We start from the raw sequence: 21,369 nt of genomic DNA, 5'->3' as shown, positions 1-21,369 counted from the left end.
ATGTTCAAATTCAGAAATTATTTAAAAAAAAACAAAATACTGGAAAGACAGGAGAGGCAGCATCTGTGGAGAGAGAAAGAAAATTGATGTTTCAGGTCGATGACTCTTCAAAATCTGGTGAACATTCCTTAACTCGCTTGACCACAAGTACAAATTTCATTTGGTAGGGACACTAGATCCAGATATAATTTGCTCGGTACTTTCGTTCTTTGGAACTAAATTTGAACGCATTGAGTTCTACACGGTGCGGTTTGAAGATGGACTGCGGACAGAGGGGAAAGGTGCAGCGAAAGGAAGTCCCCGGCTAGCGGGGCACGCCACTCGGTGTCTGCAGTTTGAAATTAGCTGTCATGGACCATGGGCGATAAGGATCTGGAAAAATTTCGGCAGCAGTGGCAGGACGAAATCGCGGGCCGCGGCTGCACCGACAGGGGAAAGAGCACGGGCGTAATTTGGGAGGAAAGAAGCAGTAAGAGGCGGCGCTGTAGGGACCCCGGGCCCGGTTACCACGGGGACAAGGAGAACCCGCAGCCTGGGCCGGAGCAGCCAGCGAGCCAGAGTCCCCCGCCCCCCAGTTACTTCTACCTAGCGGAGAGTTTGTTGGAGGGGCGAACCAGCCCTCTCAGGGACCGCATCCAGAGGGAAGGACGCCATGGAAGGGGGCTTCTGGCTGGTGACGGCAGAGGGTCGGGCAGGCCGGCAGAACACCGTGGCAGCCCCGCAGGCCGAATCACACAAGCCTCGGCAGGCATCGACAGCAGGAAGGAGAGCCTGCTAGATCAGTTGATCAGTGACTTAGTAAGTCCCACGGCTTTTTCCTCCCGCTGCTGTTCTCATCGCTACAGGCAACCGGCATTTAATTGTTTGCATAAGATAATCGATCCACTTAAGTGTCGACTTTCCCTTCAGTTAGCATTTTATATACGATTCGAGGTTGTTACTGAACTCGGAGTTTTGTTTTCTGGGAGGTTGTCTATTGCATTTATGCTGCGTTCTTCTTTAATACTATGAAGAAATACACAGTCGCGTTGTGAGCATGCTATTAGATTTGTATGTGATTAGCGATCAAGAGAACCGAGGAAAATAGATGATGAAGAATTACCTGGGGAGAAGCTCAGAGCGATGGGGCTGTTTGTGGTTGTATTGTACCATGAGTCAAACTGTTTGATCACTGATGAGTTAAGGTCAGAGGCGCAGCTGACAGTCGTGATACGATTTCAGAAGCTGTAATTTTCGAATTACTGTAAGTGGTGCTCTCTTCTAAATGCTACTTACTAGCGGAAAATTATGTTTAGAAACTGAGCTGTATGTGAGAGTGAAAGTCATTAGAAACTAACCACCAAGAGATCCCAGGGGTACAGTTACTGCCACTTCATTACACGTGCGAAAGCTCTGCGGCAAGTCATAAAACTAATTGAAGATTGTTATTTGCGAGAGATTAACCAAGATATTGGAGTTAGAAGTGGGTACACCGGATTCATCTAAATTGTTGTTTCAGGGTTACTAATGTTTATTCAACATATCAAAATAAGAGTTCTCAAAATCTGAAATTAGTCATGACAGATTGTTGTTTAAGTAATTAAGAGTGCAGAATTTATTTTAACAATTAAAGTATAATAAGATGTTATCAATGTTTGTTAGCTGAACAAGATAAGAAGAGGCTTTATTCAATTGGATCATTTCATTGCATTTAAAAATTTGATAAAAATATTTGAGCTATCAGGAAGTTGATTGCAGAGAAAGCTCAGTTCTTTTTAACCTGTAAGTCCTCGTACAACATTTATAAAAAAATATAATTTTGAATCGCATCATTAATGTATGCAAAGTTTGCATGAATTTTAAATATTATTTTCCATTAATAACAGTCTGTAATTTATAGTGCATTCATGAAAATAATATTAACTTTTAAACCTTCAAAATATTGATGCACTTGTGGTGGCATTGATTCCTGGTAGGGTGGCAGAAATGTAACGAAGTTTTAAGTGCATAATTTTCTAATCATACTTTTAGGCGAGATATTTGTATAACTAAAATTCAATATTTCATTGTTTTTCAGATGATTCTGGGATTCAGTTTTAAATTAATGTTACTATACAGGCTTTTAAACTATGGCAACAATTGTAACTGAAAAGCAAAAAAAAATGCAGATAATATATATCTAATTTTTTTTTTAAATGATGTATGCTGAAAATACTCTGACTAGGTTGCATCCGTGGAGAGAGAAACAGAGTTAATGTTTTAGGTGGTTGATCTTCCAGCAAAACTTCGAAAAGTTAGAAAACCATGTGTCTAAATTGCAGAGAAGGTGGAGGAGTAGCAAAAGGAAATGGATCAAGAGGGAGTAGTGGTGCCAAATGAGAAGATGGTGAAGGTTTGTTAATCAGAGCTGCTCCATATGGAGGAGGTGTGAGTAGAGGAAGATGAGTGAGATAACAAAACAGCTTGCTGGAAATCTGAAAATCTTTGTGTTTTTCTTTCTCCCTTGGTGGATTTTTGAGGTATTTTGTCCATTACATAAGTAGTCCCAGTCTCTTAGATGATTGACATTCCAAGTACATTCTCATTTGTGCATGTTTAGGATAAATGGGGATAAAGAAGTAGATTTTTTGAGTTATAAATAATTCCTGAAAAATAGGAAGTTTGTTGACAGGGGGTCAGAATTTTATTTAAAATATTCTTTGACTAAAACTGCTCCAAATTCACTTCCATGCCTATCAAGTTCAAAGAATTGCTGGAATGCTTCACACTTAGAATCATACACATATAATAATAGTATATGTAAATTATATAGGGAAGCAGCTCATATTGATTTATCTCAGAAAAATAACATTTTAGTATACTATATAACTTTGACAAAAGAAGTGCCACGTGTAGCCTGCAAGACAGGAACAGATTCCCAAAGCTCTCATTGACTTTATCTCTTGTATCTTGGTTTCAGTTTATCATAGATTAATTGATAGAGATTGATTGCTGTATCTAGTGATGATGGCAGGGAAATGCATATACCACAACAGGAAGATTGGAGGTGTTGTGGATAGTGTAGAAAGTTGTCGTGGGTTGCAACAAAATGTAGGTGGGATGCAGAGATGAGCAGAGAAGTGGCAGATATAGTTCAGTCCAGAGAAGTGTGGAGTGGTACATTTTGGAAGATTAAACTCAAAGGCAGAGTACAAGGTTAATGGCAGGATTCTTAGCATTGTGGAGGAACAGGAGGATCTTGGGGTCCAAGTCCGTAGATCCTTGCACTAATTGATAGGGTAGTTACGGAGGTGTATGATGTGCTGATTTTCATCACTCGGATGATTTAGTTCAACAGTCACAACGTATTGGTGCAGCTTTATAAAACTCTGGTTAGACACTTCGAGTATTGTGTTCAGTTCTGTTCGCCTCATTTTTGGAAGGATGTGGAAAATTTAGAGAGGGCGCAGAAGAGATTTATCAGGATTAGAGAGTATGTCGGTTATGCGAGCTAGGGCTTTTTTTCTCTGGGTGAGGATGAGAGGCTTGACTCGATAGAGGTGTACAAGATGAAAAGAGGCATGAAAAGACTGTACAATCAGCACCTTTTATCCTGGGTGGCATAGTGGCCAGTATCAGAGGACATCTTTTAAGGTGAATAATAGGTAATTTAGAGGAGATGACAAAGGTGCCTGGACTGCACTGCCAGGGTGTTGATGGAGGTTGTTACAATAGGGACATTTAAAAGACTTATAAGGTGAGCAGATGTAAGAAAAATGGAGATTATGGACTGTGTAGGAGTTAAGGGTTTCATAGATCTCGGAGTAAGTTTATATTGGTTGGTACAACATCGTGGGCCAAATGGCCTGTACAGTATTGTTCTATTCCGTGTTCTGTATCAAGTATGTTGGAGCTTGAACCCCAGTTGTTTACAGTATATATCCAAGGCTTCACTCAGTGACCAAATAATACATTGCTGAGTGAAGATGAGGACACGAAGAATCTTTGGGAGATACTGACAAGTGCATTCAGTGGGGAACTACATAGTAGATGGGCTCCAATGTGGGAAAATATGAGGTTATTGACTGATAGAAGAAAATACATAAATGCCGAGCATTTTTTTAAACGATAAGAAGTGAGCTTGAGAAATGTTATTCAAAGAGGGTCTGAGTGCAAAAGTAAAGATCTGTTACTTATAGGATCAAATCTGGAGTATCGTACATAGTTTTAGTCCCCTTGTCTACAAAAGAATATACTTGCCATAGCAGGGGTGAAATAAGAATTCATCTGGTTTATTCCTGGGGTAGTGGGATTGCCATATGAGGAGAGATTCAGTTGGCTAGGTTTCTCTTAAGACTTTAGAAGAATAAGAGGTGACCTTATTCTTAAAGTGCTTTTCCTGGTAGTATCCCTGTCTAAGGAGTCTAGAATTAGGGGTCACAAACTGATGAATAGACCATTTAAGGCTGAGACCAGGAGGTGTTTCTTCATTGAGTGGTGGTGAGCCTTTGGAATTCTTTAGCTGGGTTAGCAATGGGGGTTCACGCCTTGACTGCATTCAAAAAAGATTGAAAGATTTTTGGATATTAAGGCGCTTGTGAGATAAACATAAGTTAACAAATTAACATTATAAATAATTTATGGTAATATATTATTTTCTATCATTTGGCCAATTCTGACATTCTCCTTTCACTCCTCCTTGGCACACTCAGGTACTCATTATAGGAACATGATTGTATTTGGATAGTAATGTGTGACTTGCACAAAATTCATCGAAGCTACATGTCTAGGCTACTTTCATATCATCTTCTGTGACCTGCAGCACGAGAGAGACAAGCAGCTAAAGCAAGGGAACACTAGCATCTGTAGTGTTGGTCTGCACCACTGTACACTATTCTGATTTAGAAATAGATTACTGTCTCTTCATTGTCACTGGGTCCTAAAACACTCCACACTACAGCATCACGAGAGTACCTGCACTAGAAGGAATGCAATGGTTCATAAAGATAATTTGTCACCAGCATCTCTAAGCTATTTCAGAATGGGCAGTAAACAGTGGCCCAACATTGAGACTTGCACCTAAAAGTGATTTTTTAAAAAATGTAAAATACTTTCAGAAATCCCTTCAATGCATTATGTGAATTTCTCTCTCAAAATTCTCACCCCTTCAGTTTCCTTCCAATGTTTTTGAACATATTTCACTAGCGTTAAGTAAAGCATTCACTTCCTTTGCTTGCTTAAGTTAGTTTTTATTTCATTGAATTGCATAGAAGCTACTAATCATTAATTTAAGAGTTTACTAATTTACATTAAGTGGAATTATGTCTTAAATTATTAGAACGGGCGAATAAACTTTGAGGTCAATAATTAGGTACACAACAAAAATCACTTTCAGTGCTGAAGATATGAAGCACTCTCATTGGGCCTAAAGCTATTCTCCACCTCTGTACCAATGAATAATGTAGAATTCAATATACTGTACAGTCAAAATATTGAGCTGCCATAAATGATATTTTAAAGCAAATTGTAAAGTAACTTCCCCATCATGAAATTGATTTATGCATCTTGAACTTGCCATTATTTAAATAAATATTTCATGTACCGTATTTAACACCATTCAAAGTAAAAAGTAGAACTAAATATAATCAACATTTTGCGGTACAGGAGATGTGCTAGTCTTTGAAATAATTGACCAATTAGTCTCACTCCCATGGTTTTTCCCATGACTCTTTCAAAAATGTATCCAACTCCCTTTTGATGATGACTATTAAATCTACTTCTGCCACCGTTTCAGTCAGCGCATTATAGCTTGTAACCTGTTCCATTTAAAAAATTCTCTTTTCCTTAACTGTGTTGTTAGTTAGTTTAATTTTGGTCTTTGGTTACTGATGCTCTTACCAATGGAAATTATTTATTTAGTCAAGATAATACTTAAGAATGCCTGAATTTGATCTCCACCTAATCCTTCTTTCCCTGCATTGAGATTAGCCCTACTTCTGCAGTTTCAATAAAATTTAAATCCCTCATCCCTCATTTGATAAACCCAATTAACCATAACCTAATCACGGGACAATTTACAATGACTAGTCAACCTAGCTGGCATGTCTTTGGACTGTGGGAGGGAGCCGGAGTAAGCTAACCCATTCCACGGGGAGGACGTACAGTGACTCCTTACAGAACGGCGCTAGAATTGAACTCTGGAGCACCCAGAGCTGTAATAGCATCATGTTAACTGCTGCTCTATCACCATTCACAATACAGGTGTCAAAAGTCTATAGAGACTACAAGCTGACAACTGATAATGCTTTGAGGTTAGTAAAGTAATTGTCCCTTAGTTGGTGTGTGTGCCATGCATTCTTCAGCTTGTCTCCGTAAGCCAAATAGCTCCAGTCCCCAACTGTGCAAAGAGAAGCTATGCTCTTAAAAAGACATTTCTTGCTGGGGCTAACTGCACACTGTTTGCATTCTGTGCATGCCTGGACATTATCTTAACCCTTGCCTTGCTGCAGTTTCCACAATTTCAAAGATTTCCTCCCTGCAATCAGAAATGGCATCATTCGTAATGGGAACAGGGAAAAGACCAAGCAGTAAAACAAATAGTTCGGAAGACCACAAGTGAGTCAATCTTCCAGAATTGTTAGGGGACCAAGGCAAGGAACTAAAGGAAATCTGCATTACTAAGAAAATAGTGCTGGAGAAGTTGAAGGACTGAATACTGATTAAACTGCCAGAGCCACTTAATTTATATCCCAGAATGTTAATGGGGACCGGCTTTGAAACTGCAAGTGCATTTGTTATTATGTAGCAGAATTGCAGAGTTTCTGCAGTGGATGTGTAGATTGGAAGGGAACATATCTTACCCCATTATTTAATACAAAAGAGAGAACGAAAACAGGAGACGACAGTGTCAGCAGCAATGAGGAAAAAGCATTTGTCATGGTAGCAATACATTTTGAAAATATCAGTGCCTTTAAAGAAGTTACTAGGATTTCTGAAAAGGATATCATGTTTGGTGAATCTACTAGAATCTTTTGAGGATGGAACTGGTAGAATAGATAATGGAAAACCAATGGATGTCATGTATTCGGATTTTCAAAAAGCCTTTTGTAAAGTCCAATATAAAGGGTTAGTGTTTAAAATTAGAACACACGGTACAGGGAGAAATGTGCTCGCATGAATGTTAGACAAGAGACCAAATAGGTATGAAGGGTCTTTTTCAAAGTTGTAGTGTTAACCAGTGGAATGCCATAATTGGTGTTTGGGCTTAAACAATATGTATTAATATTTGAGGGAACAAAATACAGTGGATTCTGGTTAATTGGGATAACTCTTTAAAAAACAAAAACCAATTAGGAAATATCCCTTCATTTTCCCTTCATTTATTTAGGGCACTATGCCACTTAATTGGGACTAGAAACAGCCGAACAGTTTTTAACGAGTGTCAGTTGCGTGCACTTGAGTGGCCATTAGACACTACACCGTGTTTAGAGTAAACAGTTTTTAAATAGTGTCAGTTACATGTGTTTGTGTTCAAAAAGCGGTGACTTTTGTCACTGATCATTAGGTGAGAAATAAGCAGTAGACTATTCAGAACTCTTTTGCTCACTGTGGTTTCAAGCATTCAGACTTAGAAGTGCCAAAAATGGCTGGGAATGAAAATGAAATGATTTCGTTATTTCAACAAGTTAGTAACTAGAAGAATTTGAAGGTATTGATAATAATTATCTTGAAAATGAAGATTTGGAGGTTGTAATCATCAAAAGCATTGTATGAAGGCAATCCATTATCTGCACTAGGTGTCTCTGCTGATTTTGTTAATCAAAAGAACACGGCAATGTTCAATGGATGAATTCCTCCATCAATATCTATTAGGATCCAGTCCACAGTTTTATAGTACTGCAGTAATATTGGTAGCATGCTAATTTGTTTTGTGTTTCATTTAAATACGTCATTCATTGCTCAGTTTGTTTTCTTTTTGTAACTTTTAAATTATTTCCATGAAGCGTTGGCTAATTGGGGTAGCTGCTTAATTGGGCCAAAATGTATTGGTCCCAATGTGTCCTGTCGAGCAACAATTAACTCAGAGTGGATCAATCATAAGCGCATTTATTGTACTTGCAGCCAGGGGAGACTAGCACTGCACAAGAGCCGGTGATAGCTTTGAAGAAACAGACAACGTAATCACTCCTTTCTGCATAAGTATGGGTACCCCTCAGTTCAAGGACAGGGTGCAACCTGTTCATCTGCTTAATCAGTGTATTTGGTGTTCTTCCAGTAACACATCTGCTGGTCTGCACTTCGTCAAGGACTCGGGTTCTATCAGCATAATGTTGAACAAACACCATTAGCAAAGCACTCTGGTATAGTACAAGTTCCATTTTGTTACTACAAGTATATTTCCACATTCCCAATGAACTGGAATCTGTTGTACAATAATTGTAAGTTTTCTGATGGTACAAAACTAGATGGCATTGTGACTTGTGTTGAGATACAAAGAGGCTTAAAGGTGACTTAGACTGAGCAAATGGGCAAAAAATTCAGCAGAGGCATTATCAAGTAGATAACTGTCAAACTACCCCCTTTGCTATGAAAACAGAAGCGTTATTTAAATGGTGTTATTAAGAAGTTAATGTGGAAAGACGAGAATTCTTGTGCACCATTCACAAAGCAAACATGTAGGTGCATGGAATCAGTTAAGAATGAAATAACGTAGTGGCCTTTATATCAAGTGGATATGACTAGAGAGGAAGGTATGGCTTGCTACAATTGTACAGGATCTTGATGAAACGACACCTGGAGGATTTTGCACAGTTTTGGTTTCTTTGTCTAACAGAGGATAATGAGCCAGTTTTCATTAAGGGAAGGGAGGTGGAAAGGGTCAGTAGCTTTAAATTCTTTGTCAGTATATCAGAGGATCTGTCCTGGGACCATCACAATTGCAAAAAAGGCAACCAACAGAGTCTGTACTTTCTTAGAAGTTTGTGTAGATTCAGTATGTCACAAAAGCTTTGACAAACTTCTATAGATGCACAATGAGGAGTATCCTAACTGGTTGCATTATGGCCTGGTATGGAAACACCCAATGTCCAGGAACTGGAAAGTCTAGAGAAAATGGTGGCGATAGTCCAGTTCATCATAGGCAAAGCTTTCCTCATTATTGAGCATATTTACATGGAGCCCTCCCACGACAATGCAGCATCCATTCATCAGAGACCCCCACCACCCAGATTCTGCCCTTGTTTTGCTATTGCTATTGGGCAAGAGGCACAGAGGCCTTAGGGCCCACACCAAAAGGTTCAGGAACGGTTATTACACTACAGCCATCAAAGTTCAAGTCCAAAGTAAATTTCAAAGTACCTAAAACACAAAAGAATCTGCAGATGCTGTGATCAAAGCAACACTTTCAGTACGCTGGATGAACTCAGCAGGTCGGGCAGCATCAGTCAGAAACGATGAGTCGACGTTTCGGGCTGGAACCCTTCGTCAGGACTGAAGAATGAAAGATGGGGAAGGATTTGAAGAATGCTTGTAGCTTAAGTTGAAAGACCAGTAATTTGAAAGACAAAGGGGTGGGGGAGGGGAAGCATTGACGTCATAGCCCTGAAAACAATGGGTAGTAGAAAAAGGAGACGGAACCATGAGGGAGCTGGGGGAGGGGGTAGAGTGACATAGGGATAGAGGAAGGGAGGGGGAGGGAATTACCGGAAGTTGGAGAATTCTGTGTTCACACCAAGGGGCTGGAGACTACCTAGACGGTATATGAGGTGTTGCTTCTCCAACCTGAGTTTAGCCTCATCATGGCAGTAGAGGACGCCATGTATGGACATATCTGAGTGGGAATGGGAAGCAGAGTTGAAGTGGATGGCTACCAGGAGATCCTGTCTGTTGTGGCGGATGGAGTGGAGGTGCTCGACGAAGTGGTCCCCCAATCTGCGTCAGGTTTCACCGATGTAGAGGAGGCCGCGCTGGGAGCACCGGATGCAATAGATGACCCCAACAGACTCACAAGTGAAGTGTTGTCTCACCTGGAAGGACTGTTTGGGGTCCTGAATGGTTGCAAGAGATGAGGTGTAGGGACAGGTGTAGCACTTATGCTTACAGGGATAAGTGCCGGGTGGGAGATCAGTGGGGATGGACATGTGGATAAGGGAGTCACGGAGTATGTATGTCACCATATACTACTTTTGAGATTTTGAGATTTTCTTGCAGGCATTCACAGTAGAAGAGAAATATACAATTGAATCACTTTTTAAAAAAAATTACACACAACAAAGACTGGTAAACAACCAATGTGCAAGAAAAAAACCTAAAACATGTGGATTAAGATTTTCCGGTGGCCAACTATTTTAATTCCCATTCCACGTACCAAACCATGGCCTCCCGTACTGCCACAATGAGGCCACTGTCAGGTTGGAGGAGCAACACCTCATGTTCTGCCTGGGTAACTATCAACTTGATAGAATGAACATCAATTTCTCTAACTTTTGGTAATTTTCCCCCTCCCACTTCAGTCTTTTTCTGTTCCCCACTCTGAACCCCCCTTACCTCTTCTCTTCTCCTCACCTGCTCATCACCTCCCCTTGGTTCCCCTCCTCTGTCCCTTTCTCCCATGGTTCACTCTCCTGTCCTATCTAGATTATTTCTTCTTCATCCCTTTATCTTTTCCACCTATCACCTCCCAGATTCTCACTTCAACCCCCTCCCCCACCCACCTTCCTTTTTCACCTCGTTTATACTCCTTCCCTTCCCCCAACCTTCTTACTCTGGCTCCTTTCCCTTTTCTTTCCAGTTCTGATGAAGGGTGTTGGCTTGACATCAACTGTTTATTCCTTTCCAAGTAAATAAATAATATTGATGAATTCTTGAAAGTGAGTCCATAGGTTGTGGAATCATTTCAGAGTTAAAGCGAGTGAAGTTATCCACACTGGTTCAGGACTCTACCTTGTGACAGCTCACCTTGTGGATGTGCTCAAAAGTGGTGAGGGCTTTGCCTAAGACGGACTGGGCTGTGTTCACCCTTTTTGTAGGATTTTCCATTCATGGGCCTTGCTGTTCTGATACCAGATCATGATCATCCAGTCACTGTGCGTCAATGGAAGTTTGTCAAAGTTCTAGATGCCAAATTTGAGCAAACTTCTACGACAGTTGAAGTGTTGTTGTGCCTTTTTTTTGTGATGTCATTTATGTGCTGGTTGCAGACAGATCCTCTGATATGATACCGACAAGAAATTTAAAGTTATCAACCCTCTTCATCTCTGATCCCCTAATAAGGACTGGCTCATGAACCTCCAGGTTCATCCTCATGTAATCAACAATCAGCTCTTTGGTTTTGTTGATGTTGAGTAAGACGTTGTTGTGGCACCACTTAGCCAGATTTTCAATCTCCCTCCTATGTGCGGATTCATCACCACGTTTAATTCAGCCTGCCAACAGTGGTGTTATCAGCAAACTTAATTATGGTACTTCAGCTGTGCTTAGCTGCACAGTCATAAGTACAAAGCAGGTAGACTCGGGGGCCAAGCACATAGCTTTGTGGTGCACCTATGCTGAGGGTGATTGTAGAGGAGATGTTGTTGCCAATCCATACTGACTAGGGTCTACAAATGAGGAAATCGAGGGCCCAGTTGCACAGGGCGGTATCGAGGCCAAGGTATTGGAGCTTAGTGATTAGTTTTGAGGGGATGATAGTGTTGAGTGCAGAGCTGCAGTCAATAAAGTGCATCATGATGTACTCTACGTATCTTCATTGTCCACACATTTTAGGGCTGATTGAAGAGCCAGTGACACGGCATCTGCTGTTGACTGTAAGCATATTGGTGTAGATCTAAGTCACTTCTCAGGCAGGAGTTGATTTGCTTCATGGCCAACCTCTCAAAACACTTCATGACCACCTTCTCAAAGCACTTCTTCACTGTAGGTGTAAGTGCTACTGAATAATAGTCATTGATGGTTCTTCTTGGGCACTGGTTTGATTGAAGCCTGCTTGAAGTAGATGGTTAACTTGGAAAGCCAAAGCAAGAGGTTAAGTTGTCACAAAACACTCCAACCAGTTGACTAGCACAGGTCTTTAGTAACCAGCCAGGATACTCTCTAGGCCAGATGCTTTCCAACGGTTCACTTTCCAGAAGGATGGTCTGACGTTGGCCTCAGGGACTGAAATCACAGGGTCATTGGGAGCTATGGAAGTTATTGAAGGTGGTTTCACATTCTGTTGGTCAAGACCAGCATGAAGACATTGAGCTCATCTTGGAGCGAAACCTTGTTATTTATATTGCTTGCTTTTACTTTGTAGGAGGCCCCTGACGCAGCATGGATAACTTCATTCTCCGCTACTATGAACTGATTCTATGGCATACAGACTCACTTTCAAGGACTCATTGCAACCCAAGTTTTCAGTATTATTTTTATTTGCAGTTTGTCATCTTTTGCTGTTGGTGTTTGTCAGTCTTTATCCATTTATGTATAGTTTTTGTAAAATTTTATTGTATATTTTTCCTGTAAGAAAGTGACTCTCAAGGTAGTATCTGGTGACATATACTTTGGTAATAAATTTACTTTGAACCTTGTAGTAGAGGCAGTGCAGTAAAGAGTCACTGGACTGATTTCTGGGATGGTGAGATGACCATGTGATAAGAAATTAGGTTGATTAGGTTTAAAGAGTTCAGAAGAATGAAAGGAGGTCAAATTGAAACCTACAAATCCTGTCAGGGCTGAACTGATAGGATGCAAGAAGGACACTTTCCCTAGTTTAGATGTCTAGAATGATTCATCATTCATAGGATAAGTTGTAAAATATTCTGGACTAACTTTTATTTGGTGAGGGTAATGAGCCCATACATTACCACAAAGGCACATGTAGGCCAACTCACTGAATACTGTACATTTTTTTAAAAAAAGCAAAAAAAAAGGCATGAACAGAATTGGGGAAACAGCATGAATATAGTATTTGCTATATTCTTGGCTCACAGGGCTGAATGGCCTCCTACTATATTTTAATGTTTTTGTTGGATTCATTTTATTTAGGACGTACTAAGTAAAACAGCCATTTATTGAACATCTGTAATTGTTCTGACAAGGTGCTAGTGAGCTACTTTGTTATATGTCGTTATTCCTGCATGGAAGATATTCCCACAGTGCTTTTGGTTGGGGAACTTCATGATTGAGACCCTATAATTAGAGGAAAAGGCAATATTTTCAGAACAGTAAGTGACTTGTTAGGAACCTATAGATTCAAGTGTTCCCATACACCAGCACCCTTGTTTTTCTTGGGGATAAAGGCTTAGGAGATGTTCTCAGTGTAGTCTAGGCTAGTAACTGCAGTGCATTTAGTGAATAACCTACAATGTAGCCACTGAATAGGCTGGCTAAATGGGATACTAGTCAGATAGGCTAATTTTTCCTTGATGGTTGAACTCCCTCACTGCTGTTGGTGAAAGTTGAGTTGTTGGTCAATGGTGACTCTCCCAGTATATTGGTGGAGATGATTAGCAGCAATATTGTGTTAGAGGACATGTGGCTAGACACTCTTTTTGGCATTGGTCACTTCCTAGCAGTTTTGTGGTTCAAATGTTGCTTGCACCTTACACATGTGTTCAGTAGTTATTTCTGCATTGAAGAAAGGAGTGTTTCATTATCCGTGAAGCTGTTTCTTGATTCAAACCTGCTTTGATGTGAGAGGCAGTCACACCCACCTTATATTATCTCTGTAATTTAGTGCCTTTGTCCTTGCTTGAAATAAGTCAGTAATGAGATGTTAAACTGAATAGTGATGCCCAAATTGGGCATTAATAAGTGAATATCACTTGACAACTCCGTTAACGACACTTCTGTTTTAATCATTTGCATCAATCAACCAAAGTATTGTATGTAGGGAACCATTTTGTTGGATTGAAGTGGAATCCTTGTTTGGATTACCCAAGTATTGGTAAATTGATTAGAAATATTACCTTTGTGATATGCTAAGTGTGGATTATATGTATATTATTGCTGCTTTCCTTCAACAGAAAAGGAAAAAATAAAACCCAGATGTACCGTAGCTGAGTACCATAGCTGATTAAGAAATAACTGAGTAATTTTGTATTCACTGAGGATTTTTACAAATTAGTATAATTTAAAATCAAACAAATGATAAGTAACACAAGCTAAAATATACCTACTCCAGCTTGAGATTTCGGATTATAAATTACACACTTTGTGGGCATTCTGCCTTCCTTGAAATATGCAAACAGTATCAAGTAAAATATTGTAAAAGGATTCGATATTTCATTACAAGTTTGGGAATAAAGAAGCATGTGTAAAAAAGGAAAATAATGAGACTACCACTGGCATAATTCACTTAGCCAGAGACAGGTCACTGTATTCCATTTAAATATTTAATCCAACCCATTGGCTTTAAACTACATGATCTAATCTTGCACTTGTTCATATATTGCAGAATGAAATAAATGAAATTCCCTTTTTTGATATTGATCTGCCATATGAGCTGGCACTGAGAATTTTTGAATATCTTGGCAGAACTGAACTTGGAAGATGTGCTCAGGTAACTATGACTTGAATTACATTATGAGGAAAATTTCAAGTACCTTTTTGTGTTTTCCATCTTGCATATTTGAATAAACATTTCAGAATGTCCTTCATTCTAGTATGGAGCTTCATACTAGGAGTCTTGAATTTGAATGTGAGAGACCGAGGGGGAAATTACAGGAAAAATGATGCTGAAGTACTCTGTGAATCTGGAACTGATGCCATCATATTCATTTTAATTCACACAGTACATTCAATTTCAACTTAAAGGAAATGCTTCGAAATTCAACAAATATCAAGATAAAATGCATGATTTGTTTTGTTAATTAAAAAAATTATTAGATTAAGGAATAATGTGATTGCAGGACTAATTATTAAAAATATATTTATTTAAAAACAACGGTCTTTAAAAATACATGAATGATTAAGGCTAATTGACGACTTGATTTTTTTTGGGAAGTTGTAAACATAAATGTAGCAATGGTAATATTTCTTCAAGCTATAATTGGATGGCATATCAATAACCAGATGTGGAGTATTTAATCTCCATGACAAAAGAACTTTTTTGTTTCTCAGGTGAGTAAAACATGGAAGGTTATTGCTGAGGATGAGGTACTTTGGTATAAACACTGCTTGAAGGAAGGTTACCAGACCAAGGCGGATATTGGCGACTTCACAGGCTGGAAGTCCGTTTTGCGAGATTCGCTGCAGAAGAAAAAGACATTACGTACCAACTGGAAGGTAATCCATAATCCCTTAAAGCTCTATTATTATTTCATTTAGTAACTGAGCTATAAGCACGACCAGGTTAAGCAGTGTAATTCTACGAAACCAAGAGTTGAAGAGTCAGGAAGTTATGTTGTAGCTTTATAATACTCCAGTTAGACTACCTCTGGAGTTTTGCATTCAGTTTTGGTTCCTCCATTACAGGAAGGATGTGCAGGTTATGGAGAGGATGCAGAAGAGATTCACCACGATGCTGCCTGGATAAGAGGGCATATACTGTGAGGAGAGGTTGGACAAACTTGGGCTATTTTCTCCAGAGAGGCAGAGGTTCAGGAGAGACCTGCATTAAATCGTTAAGATTATGAGGTGCATGGAAAGAGAAGACAGTACTTGTTTTTACAGAGTGGTGGGTGCCTGAGATGTGCTTCCAGGAGTGGTACTGAAGGCAAGTACAATAGAGATATTTAAGAGGCTCTTAATGTGCCTCACATTAATGAGGTTCACGTGAATGTGCAGAGGATGGAGGAATATAGACATTGTGTAGGCAGAAGGGATCAGTTTAGTTAAGTGTTTAAATACTTGTTTCATTAGTTTTTCACAACCACATTGGTCAAATAGTCTGGTCCTGTTCTGTGCTGTACTGTTCTATTTAACCACTTTATTCATTCAAGTATAGTCATTAAGGGTAAGAGAAAAGCTATTTAGGTACTCTGTCATTATGTTTTATACAGAAATGAACTTTAAACAATAGTTATTAGATTGCATAAGAAAAGGAATCTTGACAAATTCACCAATCTGTAATAATGGCTTTTGAGACTAATTATTGCAACTTCACTCTTGTCCTAACAGAGATTGGAATTAATATAAGACAGAAAATACCCCTGTACCTTTGTAGTCTTTGTGCCCCAGTTATTTACCAAAAGGGTGTGCTAAGCTATTGAGAGAGATGTCTTCGATTGTCAATAAAGTGTTTGTTTCTCACTTTGTATGAGCACAAAATCTTATGTTCCACTTCGTCAAAAATTAGTTATTTTCCTTGCTCAATATTTTTTAGTTCTGCTTTAGTTGTCATTTGTTTGAATTGTTTTGACAAAATAATACCAAGTAGGAATTTCCAAGGAGGAGTTTTCTCTTGCACTTAACATGGAATCAGAATATTTTAAAGATCTATTATCTTCTTACCTTGCTAGTAAAGTTATTAACTTCTATTGTTTCAGGGAAAGGATTTTGAAATTCAGCTATTTTCAACAAAATCTAAGAAACTGAATGTTAATTTTCAGAACCAAAATACCTCCTTTAAAACTGAGATTCTTTCTTTACAAGTAAACTCTTCTCAGGCTTCCAACCGGGTGCAGGTATTGATTTTAACTGATGTTTCAATGGCAAACTCTGCCATCTTCATCTGGGATGATGTCTCATCCGGTGGTATATATACCCCTGTTGTCTGTTCCTCCTGATTGGTTAGGCTTCATCCAATCACGTTTCTGCTGTCCCACTTAGGTTACAATCAAATTCCAGTTCTTACATAGAGCGAGATCTTGGTCCTTGTTAAAAGTCTTTTTCTCTAGTTTTATTTCAATGACTTCCTCTACCAGACAGTCCCAAAAGTCATTGGCGCCCAACAGTAGTTTTGTACTGTCACAGCCAATCCTATGACCATTGCGAATGCAGTGTTCTGCTACTGCCGATTTCTCCAGGTAACGGGTACACCTCCTGTGCTCCTTAATCTAGGTTTCCACCGTGTGGACCGTCTGGCTGATAACGCTGTACCACATTCACAGGGAATCCTGTAAACGCCAGCTATCCTAAGTCCTAGGTCATCTTTGACCAACATAAGCTGTGATTTGAGCTTTCTTAGGGGTTTGTGGATGGTATTAATCTGATATTTCTTCAGGATCCTGGTGATCCTTCCAGAAACTGTGGAAATATAGGGAAAATGGGTGGTAGAATAGATGGAGGGCTTGCTGTAGGTGAGAACTGGAACTTGATTGTAAACTAGGTGGGATAGAGGAAACCTGATTGGATGAAGACTAACCAATCAGGGGGGATGGACGATGGGGGTATATATACCACCAAACTAGACATGCCTAGGCATCATCCCTGATGAAGATAGCAGAGTTTGTCCTTGAAACATTAGTTAAAACCAATACTTGTACACAGCTGGAAGTCTGAGAAGAATTTATTCGTTATATACACAGGAAAAGCACCTTTTTCCTTTCTTATAATTATTTTCCCTTCCTTTTCTGAAGGTACTGGCCCTTAAGGGATATAATTCCATAAGTAACAGTTACTCATCAGCTAATCATCCAAATGGCCTTTTCAGCTTGTATCTTTCCATCTTTTTACTGACTGCTCAGTGAACTGAGGCTGGCTTTAGTGCCAAATTTGTGATCAGTGAACACTGGCACAGATTGTATAATGAACCTGGCAAAAGGTGGTCAGGGGACATTGCCTCAGTATCATGCACTGCTTTAATTTATTGTTAGCCTGGTTGTGTGGAGAAGGATTTTTGCTTTTTGTGAGTGTCACAGCAGTTTATTCGCTATTGTAAATCCATTTCTGTAATAGCAATCAAGCTGAATTTTGACAGCTTTCAATAATGCAGATCTTTGAAAGTACTTACTGTTGAATGCAAATTTGTTTATTTTGTTTTCTAGCCAGTTTACAGGATAGAATGTTTTCTTGATTGGCATGAGTGCCTCTAATTGTTAAAGGGCTAGAATATTTTTTCAATCAAATCCAAAGGCAACTCTCCTTCACAATCTCCTTCCTATCATCCATCCTCTTTCCGCAATCTCTAAATGGTGCTGGAGCCAATACAAGCGAATTTGCGGTAGATGGAAAAGTGGGTGACAGCTTGAATTCAGAAACAGTCTGCTCTCTTTCTCTGGTCCTATAAATTTCTAACTTATTTAGCCTACAGGAAAATATGTTTGGAGAATGACCTCATTGATGCCAGTACATCTCAGATGGTTCATAATGGTGCTCACTCATGCAACAAAACAAAAACAGCTTTTGTTGCTCAGTGAATCAAAGTCTTGCACAAAATAGCACATGCATAATATTTACCAAGAGTAGTCGTCGCCACCACCAACTGTGCCTCCACAGCCACCACTGCCAGCTCCCCGGATATTTTCAATAATTAAGTACCACATTTCACATCTGCATCTGTGGGAGATATAACGGATTAGAATAAAAACAAATGAATAATGCTGTATGCTTGATAAGTCTGTTACAATTCAGTCTTGTTATTGGTTTGAATTACTGTTGACGGTTTTAATTTATGGACAAACTGCCCCACTTGTTCATAAGTCACAAAGTTCTTTTTTGGAGAAGCAAATTTATAGTTGTATTCCAATACTTTACCTCTTGTTCTTGATCTCACTATGTATCATGACACTGGCACAATGGCTAGAATCAGAATCAGGTTTAATATCACTGGCATATGTTGTGAAATGTTTTTATTAATGGGAGATTTTATTAATGGACAGGTTGCACCAAAGGCTTGAAATATTTTCCATGGGTTACATAATAGTTTATTTTCATTCTAAATTGCCCAGCTGATACGTAAGTGACCAGCGCCATGATCTTGTGGACATGTGTAATTGTTGCCTAGATTGGAGGACTGAAATTATATGGAGAGGTTGGAAAAGCTGGCTTTTTTTTTCTCTGGAGCAAAGGAGACTGAGAGTTGAGCTGAGAAAAGTATGCAAAATTAAAAGAGGCTTAAATAGGCAGATGTACAGAATTCTTTTCTTAAGTTGGGATATAAAAAGCAAAGGGGCATAAATTCATTTCCATGATGCTGTCTGACCTGAGTTCCTCTAGCACCTTGTGTGTGTTGCTCTGGATTTCTAGCATCTGCTGAATTTCACCTGTTTATGATCATTGTCTTTGCCTATGTAGTGTCAACGGGCGGCACGGTAGCATAGTGGTTAGTACAACGCTTTACAGTACAGGCGACCCAGGTTCAATTCCCACAGCCGACTATGAGGTGTTAGTATGTTTTTCCTGTGACCGTGTGGTTTTTTTCCCAGTCTCCTCCCACAGTCCACTGAATTAAATAGTGGTGTTGCTGGGCGGCTCAGCTCCGTGCTCTGTCTCAATGCTAAATAAATAAATCCAAATGTCCCACACCGAAGATTGGTTTCCCTAGCCTTCAAGTATGTGTTGAAGTTTAACTGTGTTCAGGTTTTATTTCCTGAAGAATTATTATCTGCTATATTCACATAATTCAATAACTCCTGAATAATCCCTAACTGCATTTCAATTGAGGTATTTCCTCTATTATGTCAATGATGACAACACTTTGGCTATGATTATGTTATGATTAATGTACAGGTTATCCACAGGTTATGAACACCCAATTTAGGTACAGCCCATATGTGTGAATGAGTATTTGTGAGATCCAAAATATAAGTTAGTGGATTGCTAGCTGCTGTAAAGCTGCAGGCATCTTCTGTCACCAACAAACTTGTTCTTGGCTGCATTTCCACTATGGAAATTGGATTAAAAACAGCTCAAAGAAACAGGACCCTATAGTACCCTGGGGACAGCCTGTAAATGTTATATGTTCTATATGTTACTAATGGAGACAGATCTTTCTGCCTGTGTCCCTATATGCTAATTGTTTTAAAGCTTAGTTACCTCTCTTGTCTCTTGAAACCAATTTAACAACTTTCATCAAAAACCTAAACCTATTAAATAATTTCTATAGCATGATTCTGTCTTGTGTCTCAAATGTTTAAATTTCAAGTGTTCCAGCTACTTTCCCTTGTTAAACTCTTAAGTTTCAGTTTTGTATCCATATATAAATATTGTCAATATTGACAAAGCAGTAGATCTTCTTTACTTTGGCTGGTAAGTTTGAAGTGATCAAACTGCATCTTTATAGAAGTTCCCATTAACTTAGTGTGGGTTACAGTTGCACACACAAATCCAGTCTTGTGATGATTAGTTTAGTGAACATATGTCCAAGATTTGTTGTAAAAATGATAATTAAATATGATTAAGCTTGAATGCTGCTTTTGATGTTCTTAAGACTCTCTTATTTCCTACAGAATCGTATTGGAGCTGCAAGCCAGTTACAGTATGATGTCGGAGGAATATTATGTGATGCACATTCATGCAATGGATTGGTAGTTTCTGGGTAAGAAAATGTCAAAGTAATTGAATTTTTCAACTTTACAATGACATTGCCACAGAGATAAGAATAATAACATAACTCCAGGAGTAGCTAGATGGCAACAATCTCATTGAGGGTTAGGGGCCAAATAAATCTGAGGTTAACATGTTTCTGATTTTGTATGCATATGTTAAAATTTCAAAGTACATTTATTATCAAAGTATGTATGCAGTATACAACCCTGCAGACAGCCGCGTAACACAGATTTGTCTTCCTGCAGACAGCTACGTAATGCAGAAACAACATGGAACCCATTCAAAGTAAACAACAAACACCCATCGCTCAAAAAAAGAATAAATCACTCAGACGGCAGAAAACAAACGAATAACACACAAAATATTGCACATCAAACAGCAGAGTCCTTTAAACAGTCTAGGAATGTTCAGTTTAGTTCAGTTCAGTTCAATTTAGTGTGTTGTCCGTTGACTGCAGGCTGTTGAGCCATTCTGCCCTGATCAAATTCACACAAAATAGCAGTAAAAAAGGAGAAACCAGAAACATGAATAACATGAACTGCAGAGCCCTCTAAAATTGAGTCCACTTCACAAACTGTGCTGATCAAACCTTGCCCAAAACCCTGCCCCTTCCTCTGGTCGCAGTGAGCAAGAGGGAGACCCGTCAAATGCAAACAGACGGCTCTGAACACCCGCTTGCCTTCTGCTCTTCTCTTTGTTGATTTCAATCTTTCAATCCTGCTGAACACTTCAGTTGGTGAGTTGGTTGAGAATGGAGCTGATTATGTGTCCGTGCTCTGCCTTTAGGCCTCACATTTTGCTCCCAGCATTGCTGTCAACTATGTATTCCTTAGTGCCAGATTACTCAGTCAGCCCAAAAAATACATTGTCAACATGTAAATTACAGGCTCCAATCATGCACAGATTAGTAGTAGAAGTATATTTAAAAAAGGGAGAACAAGTAGTAGTTTTGTGAACTGTCTGCAGGACATCATGTTATTCCTGTTGGTGGCTGGCACCATC

The 21,369-nt window shown here is 39.2% G+C and overlaps 1 protein-coding gene across 1 annotated transcript in view; it reads left to right on the top strand.

Moving 5' to 3' along the window:
* Positions 1–240: 240 nt before the first annotated feature.
* The window catches only part of fbxw8 (F-box and WD repeat domain containing 8), a 142,423-nt gene continuing 121,294 nt past the window's right edge, over positions 241–21,369 (top strand). Inside the window, exons 1-4 of the mRNA XM_063034072.1 lie at positions 241–798; positions 14,393–14,497; positions 15,058–15,222; positions 20,268–20,356. Of these exons, the coding sequence (XP_062890142.1) occupies positions 358–798; positions 14,393–14,497; positions 15,058–15,222; positions 20,268–20,356 (800 nt within the window). The 5' untranslated portion in view covers positions 241–357. The remainder of the gene's footprint in view (positions 799–14,392; positions 14,498–15,057; positions 15,223–20,267; positions 20,357–21,369) is intronic.

The sequence above is a fragment of the Mobula hypostoma genome, chromosome 27, assembly GCF_963921235.1.
Source record: "Mobula hypostoma chromosome 27, sMobHyp1.1, whole genome shotgun sequence".
Taxonomy (NCBI): domain Eukaryota; kingdom Metazoa; phylum Chordata; class Chondrichthyes; order Myliobatiformes; family Myliobatidae; genus Mobula; species Mobula hypostoma.
Note: the sequence above shows the minus strand (reverse complement) of the source record. Positions and strands in the feature narration are given on the sequence as shown.